Raw genomic sequence first — 11202 nt, forward strand, 5'->3', positions numbered from 1 at the left:
AATATTTTTATAATAAATTTTAAATAACAGATAATTACCGATTATTATTTGAACAGAAAAATAATTCACATAACGGGTTCAGATTTGAACTAATAAAAAATTATCCCAGTTAATTTATTGTATAAAAATATTAAGAACATAGATAGTACGTCTCTCAGTTTTTAATCCCATCCGTACGCCTTGTGGTCCCTTTTTTTACGGCAAAACAACAATTGAACGTACATAAAGGTCTCACCGGTGGGACTCATGATTTGGAAACCTCTCTCTATCTCTCTCTCTCTCAATAATTGTGTTTTGTGTTGTATTTTAAACCTAGTGTATGTATAGCACCACGACCACTAGAAACCCAATAGAACTACAGACACACAACACAAACACAAACACAAACACAAACCACGGCCAAACCACAACCACAACTACCGCTTTTCTTTATCTATATAACAACCCCATCATCCCCCCAAAAGTTTCACACAACACACACCGCAAAAGAATATATGTATTGCTCTCTCAAAAACCAGTGACTGAGAAAATCCTCAAATTCTCAAAGCTTTGGTTCGTAAGTTTTACTATTTCAAAGAAGAAGAAAAGAAAGCAGCGTTGAAGAATTGTATGTAGGAGGGGGTAATACCCAGGATAGACAAGTTGTAGACATCACGGCTATACACAGATTTTCACGGCCTCTAATTCATGTCCGAGCAGTACGACGAAAGGGTTGTGTAATTGAGAGCAACCCTTCGCCGCACGGCGGGCGTGGCGCTTTGCCTTCCGAAGGCGGTAGCCCTTCTGACCTGCTCTTCCTTGCTGGTGGTGGTCACGCTGCTCTTTCTTCGCTACTAGTACTATATTAGTTTTTTTTTTTTTTAAATTTTCAATCTTTTAGCACCATTTACAAACCTAGCCTTGCCTTTTAAGACTTTGCTTTTCTTGTTGTTCTTGTTGTTTTTGGGTTCTTAAGAGCGATTTTAGATCTGGGTTTAAGCGAAAGTTTCAATCTTTGTTGTTGTTGGGTGTCTGGGTATTTTGGTTTATTTTGTTAAGTTATAAGAAGAAGAAAAAAACAAACAAAGAACGAAAAGATGTTGAGGATCAAGAGGGTTCCTACTGTTGTTTCGAATTACCAGAAGGATGAGTCAGAAGAGGTTGCTCGCCGCGGAGGGGGATGTGGCCGTAACTGTCTCAACAAGTGTTGCATTCAAGGTATTTGTTGAAATTCATTTTTTGCGTGTGGATTTTAAGGTTTAATTTTTGGTTTATGTGTTGGTTTTTGGTTTTTGAGGTTAATTTGTTTTGTGGGTATTGTTTGAAATGCTTTGTTACTAAATGGGTGTAGTTTGTGTGGGATTTTGATTTGTTTGGTATCAGGGGTTTTTGATTGTAAGATGTTTTGGATTTTGATTTTAGGGGCAAAGCTGCCTTTATATGCTTTCAAGAAGCTGAACAAGGCTGTCTGCGACAAGGATTTTCCCGAATTTGAGAACAGAGAGCCTCCCGTGGCCTTTCTGGACTCACTGCTCCTTGGGGAGGTATAAATTTTTATATTTTGAGGAAGAATGAACCAAAAATTATGTCTCTTTTTGTTTGTTGGTGGTTGTATAAAATCAAGCGTGAGCTCAAGTTGATTCCAATTTCATTGTAGTGGGAGGATCGCATGCAGAGAGGGCTCTTTCGCTATGATGTCACTGCCTGTGAAACTAAGGTCTCATTTCGGTCTCCCTTGTTTAGGATGAAGAAGATTTGAGTACTTATTGAACTGGGACATATGGGTTTTTACCAATTTTTGCAATATGTTTGGTGTAGGTGATTCCGGGTCAGCATGGTTTCATTGCCCAGCTGAATGAGGGTCGCCATCTTAAGAAGAGGCCCACCGAGTTCCGCGTTGATAAGGTTCTCCAGCCCTTTGATGGTAACAAATTCAACTTCACTAAAGTTGGGCAAGAAGAGGTGCTCTTCCAGTTTGAGGCAAGCGAAGATGGTGAAGTCCAGTTCTTCCCAAACGCTCCGGTTGATGCTGAGAATGCTCCTAGTGTTGTTGCTATCAATGTATGTTACTTTCTTGATGTTTAACTCTTTGTTTCTTTGAGATTTGCTTGAGCTAGCATTTAGTAAGATTCTGTGTTGTTACATGCAATTTAACAGGTTAGTCCTATTGAATACGGGCATGTGCTTCTGATCCCTCGTATTTTTGAGTGCCTGCCGCAAAGGATTGACCGTGACAGCTTCTTGCTTGCTCTTCACATGGCAGCAGAAGCTGGAAATCCGTACTTCAGGTTGGGTTATAACAGCTTGGGTGCATTTGCCACCATCAACCACCTTCACTTCCAGGTATCTATCATCTACTCTTGCTTACTCCATGAACTTAAATTATATGTTTGGATCATTTGTATTTTTGTACCATTAGCTATGATTTAGTGAGGGAAAGGCAAATTAATATATTCTTTGGAGCAGGCTTACTACTTGTCTGTGCCCTTCCCTATTGAGAAGGCTCCCACTGAGAAGATAACCTCATTGGATGGTGGGGTGAAAATCTCTAAGCTGCTGAATTATCCAGTCAGAGGTCTTGTCTTTGAGGGCGGAAATACTCTGCAAGATTTATCAAACACTGTTTCAGATGCCTGCATGTGCCTTCAAGATCACAACGTCCCTTACAATGTCCTCATTGCTGATTGTGGAAGGCGTATCTTCCTCTTCCCACAGGTAAATTGTTTTGAAATATCTTTATTTTGTGCGACATTTTTTTATAAAATATTTACTAGTTGTTGGTTTGCTAACATTATTAGTTATCATCAGTTGCCCTCATGGTTTTTTGGGTCCTATGTGATTAACAGTGTTATGCTGAGAAACAAGCTCTTGGGGAAGTTAGTGCTGAGCTTCTGGACACCCAAGTAAACCCGGCTGTATGGGAGATTAGTGGGCACATGGTGTTAAAGAGGAAGAAGGACTTTGAAGAGGCGTCGGAGGAAAATGCTTGGAGGCTCCTTGCTGAGGTCTCCCTCTCTGAAGAAAGGTTCCAGGAAGTGTATGCTTTCATCTCTGAAGCCATTGCTACTCATGGCTCACTCGAAGACTCTGATGGCAAATCTGAATCTCTTGAGGACATGGATGCCATTAATAACCCCCCATGCGCTATGGTGACTGGGACACAAGAATGCCTAGTTCTGCAGTAAGAATTGGGCTCTGATGACCAGATCAGAGGTGTTTTGGTCTGAGTCAGTTATTTCAGTCTGCTGTTTGAGTTTGTATCCGTACCTTAGGATGCTCGCAGTTGCGTAAATAAGCAAACTGGGTTTGCATTGTTTTAGTACCGTTTGTGTTTATGTTATCTGCATATTGGCACTGTAATATTGTTGTTAAGACGTGTTTCATGGGTTATGTAAAATACACTGTTTGCTGTGATGAGATAATGAAGGTTGAATTTGTATGTATTTGGATGTGCTAGCTGTTCATTTCTCGTTATTCTTGTTTGCTAGTTAATGGGAACGGGGCAAAAACCCAAAATCTCCAGGCCTATGAAATAGCCTTGACAGCGATAATGTGATGAGGACAACTATTGATCTAGGATTCTTTGATGATTTAGTCATATTTCAACATATTTTTGATGGAAATTTTGATTTGTAGATTGTAGAATGTAATGCCATAGAAAGCTTGTGGTTTTGTCTTCTTCGGTTGATATATGAGTGGTTTTGTCTTCTGCATTTTACATGAGTTTGAGATAATTTCAACCTAACTAGTTCCTGCACATTATCTAAATCTTTCTGCTTCAATTACCTTGTTGTCTAAATCTTTCAGGTGCTGCTGCTGCTCTTCAAATTTTAATTATTTTCTTTCTTTGAAGAACAAATCAAAGGTATTTTATTGCCAATGCTACCCATGCAATCGGACCTTTTTGCATTAAGATCATAACTTATATCTTCCGTTTAATATGTTAGCCATACTGCTGTATATCAGAGATCAGATCAGACATAAACCGTTTTCTTTGGAAGAACCTTGCTTGCACCAACCATTCTAGGATCATAATTGTTTTTTGTCACGACTTTGACATGGTAGATTGTGAGTAACTGCCTATATGAGTTGTGGCAAAAAAAAAGTTGTAGTTATAATTTTTTTTTGGCACATGGACTATCTTTAGCTTGGTGGCGTTTCATGTCTGTATTAACTATTATGACAAACGTCATCTCTGGTGGCTTCTTGACTCTCTAAAAGTTTATGTAATCCTTGGGGAATATAGAAACACCCCCTTTAGTTGAATTTACGATAGTCCCGCAAGGATATAGTGGTAGGAAGGTTAGGTACGAAACTTAGCATATTAGGTTGATTCTTTCAACTTGCATCTTGGTCTTTAAACGGGGAGTATAATATTCTTTATTGGAGTTGTAAAGGTCTAATCTTAATTAAGGTCCAACTACATTATCATAGTTTAGGTTTATTGTACTAGGACAATTATTTTTTATTGGTTGAGAAACAGGACATATTTGTAGTGTAAGCAAAATAATCAAAATCATACTGATAGTGATAATATTTGTAATAGTAAAGTAAATACAAGTTAGTCTTGGATCTATTATACATAGCCTTGTGTGGATCAATGTAGGAAAAACAAGGTCATCATACTAAAATGTAAGCTTTTATCAACTTAAATGTTGTGAGCATAGACTATTATGTTGAATTACCTTAATTCTTTGAGTACTTTTACTCTATAACCCTCTCTCGCTCACAATTCAAACATCTATAGTAGAAACTTTAATAGCGATGTTATTTCACAAGTTTATTTCATGATATTTATTAGTTTAAGTACATCTCAATTAAGTAAAGATTAGTTTATTGTGACGGATCTAAAGAAATAGTCAAATATTCAAAGATTCTGAAATTTGGACACTCATATTAAAAAAGAAAAAGAAAAAGAAAAAGAAAAAGAAAAGCCTAGTTTACACTATGACTTCTATAAACACCATGTTAATACTGCTACATACATCAGCAAAAATATCCCACCTTATAGGAAATAGGGAATCTTTTGATTTTTTGTTGATTGTGCTGAGATTAAAAAATATTACTTGACCATATATTTTATTCTTCTTTCCAACTGTTGCTCAATCACTATGGATGACCAATCAATTGAACAAAAAAAAAAAAAAAAAACGTGATATGTTCTGTGAGACTGGTGGCTGCTTTATATTCATAAAGATTAACAAAGAAGTCTTCTAATTAAAATATAAACAAGACAAAAAATCACAAAAAAGTAGTTGCAACTTGCCTTACAAGAACAAGTTAGTAAAGCCATTGGTATGCTTTGAAATGAATGTTAGACTAATAATATTGTTACTTAAATCAATGTGCACGTGCTATGCATGTTAGTTTTTCATGAGACTTTTGGTTGAATATAGTAGAAAATTATGTTTATTTGTGATATGGGTACTATTCAAAGTTATTTGGGAATTTGAAAAAAGAGAGTGAATTTCGACAACTGTGTTGTTGAAATTCTGATGTGATGGGAGAAGGGAGAAAAAAATTTGAATTTCGGTAATCTCATTGCCGAAATTCTTGCTGCCCAATACTCTGCCCACTAAGTGAAGTGCTCGGAGTGCTCAAAAGGGAAACCAATTGTGGCAACCAAGTTGCCAAAATTGCAGGAGAGTGAGGAGAGAGAAAATAAGAATTGTGGCAACCAAGTTGCTGAAAATGGGAGGAAAAAAAGAAGAAGAGAATTGTGGCAACCAAGTTGCCGAAAACTTGGGGAGAAATTTAATAGTAATTTAGGCAATGAAGTTGTCGAAAATGAGGGAAAAAGAAGAAGATTTAGGCCGAAACTTGAAGGAAAAAAAAAATTGTGGCAATGGAATTGCCGAAATGGGAGGAAAAATAAAAATAAAATAAAATAGAAATAGTTGATTTGTGGCAATGTTGTTGCCAAAATGGAAGGAAAAAAAAAGTGGCAATTGATTTGTGGCAATGGAGTTGCCAAAAATTAGAGAGAGAGAGAGAGAGAGCGAGAGAGAGAGAGAGAGGATAAAAAAATATTTTGGATTCTTATTCTAAAAAGTACACTTATTCTTATTCTTTCCGTGTGTCAGTAGTTTTTTTGATTGAAGCAGTTTGATTTGTGTGTATGTGATGTTCTTTCATTTTGTATAGTAAAAGTATTCTTTGCATGATTTGCCCTATGAAACAAATAATGAATCTAGATTCAAAGTACATTGATTCTTATTCTAAGAAAAAAAAAGTACATAGATTTTTACAATACGAAATGGAAGAAAAAAGAAGAAGATTGATGTGTACATGGTAAACAAAAAAAAGAAAAAAGAAAAAAGAAATTGAGATTTTTGTAGAGATTCTTTGTAGTGAATATATGTTTATAGTTAAGTAATTTGTTTGTATTAGAGTCCCCCATCTTGGTCTATGTTGTGTTATATTTGGTCAATTGGTGTATCTAGTTATACAATTTAAAATATAAGAATTTAACTTATATGAAACTTGCATCCTATTTAAATAGCACTAACGTTACTGAAATTTCCACGGTTCTTATTTTCTACTCTTTTTCCCTTAAAAACTCCATCAACCTTCTTCTCCACTCTTATTCCCCTCATAATTCTACCAACCATTTTCAATTCATGCGTGCCATACATTCTCCAAACAACTATAAGGACCAACACTTGCAAATATCTATTCGTTCTTTATCTCTTACAAGGTGAGTTACATCTCTTAAGTAGTTACTTTTCTTTTTATAATATTCATGTTGATATGTTTTAGAGGCATAGCTAAGCATGAAAATCTTTTTTTTGTTAAATTATTTGTTCATGCAAATCTTGTTTTTGTATTATGTGTTTTGCAACATGAACTGATTTGTATGATATGTTTTAAATTATTTGTCCATGAATTCTTGCCTAAAATTTCATATAGCAAAAATATATTTTAAAATTGACATAAATTTTCCTTAAAGAAATACTTACTTTGTTAGCTTATAATATACACGTATGCTATAAGAAACCCCCCCCCCCCCCACCCTAAAAAAAAGGTTAGTATATGCTCACAAACCTTAAAATCTAAGTTTTAGGTATAATAATAATAAAGAAAATTGTACGATATTAGAAATATTTATCTATTATCGTATAGATGCTTAAGAACATTATATAATCTGTTTTGTTTTAGAAGAAGCAAAATGAAGAGTTACATAAAATAATTAACGTAACCACAACAGATCCTTCTAAATGTTAATGTTATGCTAAGTTACTTAAGAAAAGGGAAACAAAAAATAATTTCAACTACAATGATGGACAGTAATAAATTATTAGTGAACTAATCCTCTTTAATAGAATTCTCTTAGCTCTAGCTATTTAAACATTGAATATTTTTAATGGATTATCTTCTTGTATTACATTTTAATGGTTGTGTAGTGTTAATATATTAATACTATTGTTATGTTTTAGTGTAGATGGTAGAAAAGTTGTTCAGTTTTCTCATTAATTCCAGTGGAATAATTAAACATGGCGAAAATGAGGTTTATTATGAAGGGCCACCTCCTTCTATGCTTCCATTAAGCCGGGGTGTTACATTTGAAGATCTACTTGATGGAGTAGTATCCACGCTTCATATAAACAGAGAAGATTCAAAACTTACTATTTGGTATAGATTTCCTTTTTAATGTCATTCACATCCTGTGATTTACCACCAAGTTTTGGTAGAAGATGATAATGGTGTCAATGCAATATTCGATATGTTAGGTTGCCAATATGGATTTATAGGTACAGAGTTGTACGTGGGTGTAGAGCCCATAAGAAGCCACTGAAATGTTTTTCCCATTCTATATGCCAACGAAGGACCGAGTACATTGTTTAGTTATTCACATGGTGTACACTTTCATGATCCATATGCCACTCATACAAGTCATTATTCTGAAGATGCGACTTATTCCCCAATCAACATTGGTGGTGTTGACTATCATACTTCATATACCCATGTTGCAACTGAGGACCAACATGTTCCTTATCGACCAATGAACACCAGTGATGCTGACTATGATAATCCAACTGAGCATGTCGTGCAAGAGACTACTTGTTTTGAGTTTGAAACTCAGTATGACTAGACCGCCGCTCAGAGAGCTGCTAATGATCCCAATGATACACACCGCATAGCTACTACTACTCAAAATGCAGTCCATACATTATCAGAAAGGATGCGGGCCATGGATAGTGATGACCAACTTGATAACGAAGAGGTCCTTGATGATGTTGGAGATGAACAGGAGCTTCTCAATGAACCTAATCATGAAAGCAGTCCAGCAATGGCATTCCATCAACCTTCATCACCAAGCTTTTCACAGAACACGGTGATCCAACCTCACTATTCGAAAGGCCCATTCAAAGTACTTGGGACCTTACCCAAGAGTTTTATGTGAGCCTGCATTTTGCTAATAAAGATGAACTACAAGCTGCTGTTAAACAATATCACATCAAGAGGAACCAAACATTTAGTGTAAAACAATATCACATCAAGAGGAACCAAACATTTAGTGTAAAAGAGTCAGATTCAGCATGTTGGTCTGTAAGGTGCAAACATTGTTCTTGGCATCTTCAAGTATGCTTCCGGGCTACACATGGGTTGTTTCAGGTTAGGAAATACAATGGTCCACACACATGTACAAAGTCCATGCTCACATAAGATCACAAGCAATTAGACACCCATATTATTGAGAAAGAGTTGAGGGATGTTGTCAAAAATGATTCAATCATAAAGATTTCTTTGCTTTAACAGACTCTTTACAATAAGTACTAATATCGGCCTTCTTAGTTTAAGGTGTGGGAGGCGAAACAAAAGGCAATTGGTAGAGCGTTTGGTGATTGGGACAAATCTTACCAATTATTGCTAAAATGGTTGAAAGCTTTGACTGATTCAAACTCGGGCAGTAGGGTTATTTGGAGAACAATACTTGCTATTTTGCCAAGCTGTGCAATATTCGAGAGAGTGTTCTGTACTTTTGGTCCATCAATTGAAGGTTTTCAACATTGTAGACCAGTGATTAGTATAGATGGAACTTTCTTATATGGTAAGTACATAGGTAAGTTACTGATTGCATCAATGTGGGATGGTGACAATACACTTTTTCCACTTGCCTTTGCCATTGTGGAGGAGGAAACTGATGATTACCTCCTTCGTCACTTTCGTCATCTGATGACACCTCCATATCTTTTGCATCTTCCCCATTGTCCTCAATTGAGGCATCTTCTTCAGAGTCTGTTATGGAGATGTCTACCTCAGAGTTCGGAGCACATGCTCATGTATTTGGTGGCATGCAGAAATCATGAACATGAGGGGATGGTTAGGAAGGTTGTGGTGTGATGAATGAGTCATATTGTTCATAGTTGTAATACCCATGTGAATATGGATTATTATGAAATAGATTAGACATAGGTTGGCCATCATATAAAGTTGGATACAGATGTTGTGGGGAAGGGGATTGGCTATCCTGGTCATAATTGTATTGCCCAGAATAGGATGGAGGTGGCGATGGGTGATAGGAGGGAGGTGTTGAACTAGGTTGGGGATAATTGTCATAATTATGCAAACCCTCAAATCTTTGTCCTAGGGAAGTGGATGATCCAATCTGTTGATATAAAGACATGCAGTACTCGTTGACACCAATTGGATTATACTTATTAAAGGTGGTTGGCTCATTATGGGTAGATGTTGATGGCCCAACTTGGGTAGAGCTGTACATATTGTGCTATGTAGAGGTGGATGGTTCAGCTTCATCATTTCCACATTGTCCACATTGTGTAGAGGTGGACGAGTGGGTTTCAGTAAAGGTTTGAGGGTGTTGTCTTCCTTGGTGCCTTTGTCGTTTTCCAAAGTGTGCACCCTCTCAGTAGGGACGGAGGAAATATTTGCTTCCATCGATAACTTAATTCAACTAAGGCCCTCTATTACTGTAGGAAGAACTTGTTGTGCAGTTCAGTCATTCCTCTGTTGGTTTGCAACAACTAAATTTAACATATTATTGATTTTAGTTTGCTGCCACATAAAAAGAAAAAAAATTATTAGTGCAGTATTATTGAAAAAACTAAAATAATAATTTCTTATCAATATTAGTGCAATATTTTGTCTGTGTAAATAATTTGTTATCAATATTAGTGCAGTATTATTGAAAAAGGTAAAATAATAACCTGGTACATATGGGCAGCTGCCTCTAGTGTCACGAATAGGTGAACATGTTGATGGTATCATGTTGTGTAGTCTACACCTAAATGGAAATTGTTATCCTTAACTACATTTTGAGCTCGCTCGTTCCAAAGTCGGTAGTATTGTGCATGCTGCCCAGGCCAATTGACACCGGACTTTTCTGTCAACTTTACACAATGCACAGATTTATCAAAATTGTCAATAAGCCACTTTGGACATCATTGTAACAACCTAAACTGTCGCATGACTCTTTCTGGATGGTAATACTCCACAATTTAGAAGCATAGCAATGACGCTGTTTTAGTCCATATATGTTTTTATGCAAGACACCATGGATGCAAATAATTATCGTACGGTGTCCAAACAACCTGCAATTCTAATTACAATAACTATGTTATAATCGATTAAGACAATAACGTAAATAGTAAATTAACCATTAATGCATCGTGACAACATATATTACCTGTTCATTAAGATGTGTGTCATGATTAGAATGGGACACACGTAGAACATGCGTTGGTGTGTGAGTAAAAGTTCTCTTGGTCGCCCATCTATATACAATTAATGATTGCCACTGATTTTAGGGTTTGGAAGTATCAAGGATAAACACTACAGTATACAATGCTGTATAGAAAGTAAATATTATACCTGCATCCGTATGGCTTGTCACTATTTAAATTTGTTGGATTTATTGGAATTGGGGTCAGATATGGAAGATGCTCCCAGGCCCATAATTGTAATATGAAAAAAGGGTCTGTAACCTCCGTGCTTTTTCTAATAGCAGCAGTACACAACTCTTTATAAAGGAAAGGAAGTGTGGCACTACCCTAGCTATATTCCCCAGCTACACCAAAGTCTCCTAACAGCTGGAGAAAGCAGCAATGCAATCTACTTTGGCTTTTATTTCCAAATAGTAAAGCCAAAACCTGGAACAAGTATACCCTAGCATACTGTGGGGTTGTTACAGCATTGGCACCCTTTGGTAGGTTTGAAAATGTATTCTTTACCCAGGTTATTTTAAGGCCACCATATTCCAAT

General features: G+C 36.3%; 1 protein-coding gene across 1 annotated transcript; it reads left to right on the top strand.

Moving 5' to 3' along the window:
• The first annotated feature begins 256 nt into the window (after window positions 1-256).
• LOC115955469 (GDP-L-galactose phosphorylase 2) lies at window positions 257-3422 on the top strand. The gene is made up of 7 exons (XM_031073593.1): window positions 257-1197; window positions 1402-1523; window positions 1637-1696; window positions 1798-2040; window positions 2137-2322; window positions 2446-2694; window positions 2826-3422. Exons 1-7 carry the CDS (start codon window positions 1077-1079, stop codon window positions 3162-3164), a joined length of 1320 nt encoding a protein of 439 aa, XP_030929453.1. The 5' UTR covers window positions 257-1076; the 3' UTR covers window positions 3165-3422.
• The last annotated feature ends 7780 nt before the right edge of the window (window positions 3423-11202 follow it).

The sequence above is a fragment of the Quercus lobata genome, chromosome 8 (assembly GCF_001633185.2).
Source record: "Quercus lobata isolate SW786 chromosome 8, ValleyOak3.0 Primary Assembly, whole genome shotgun sequence".
NCBI lineage: Eukaryota > Viridiplantae > Streptophyta > Magnoliopsida > Fagales > Fagaceae > Quercus > Quercus lobata.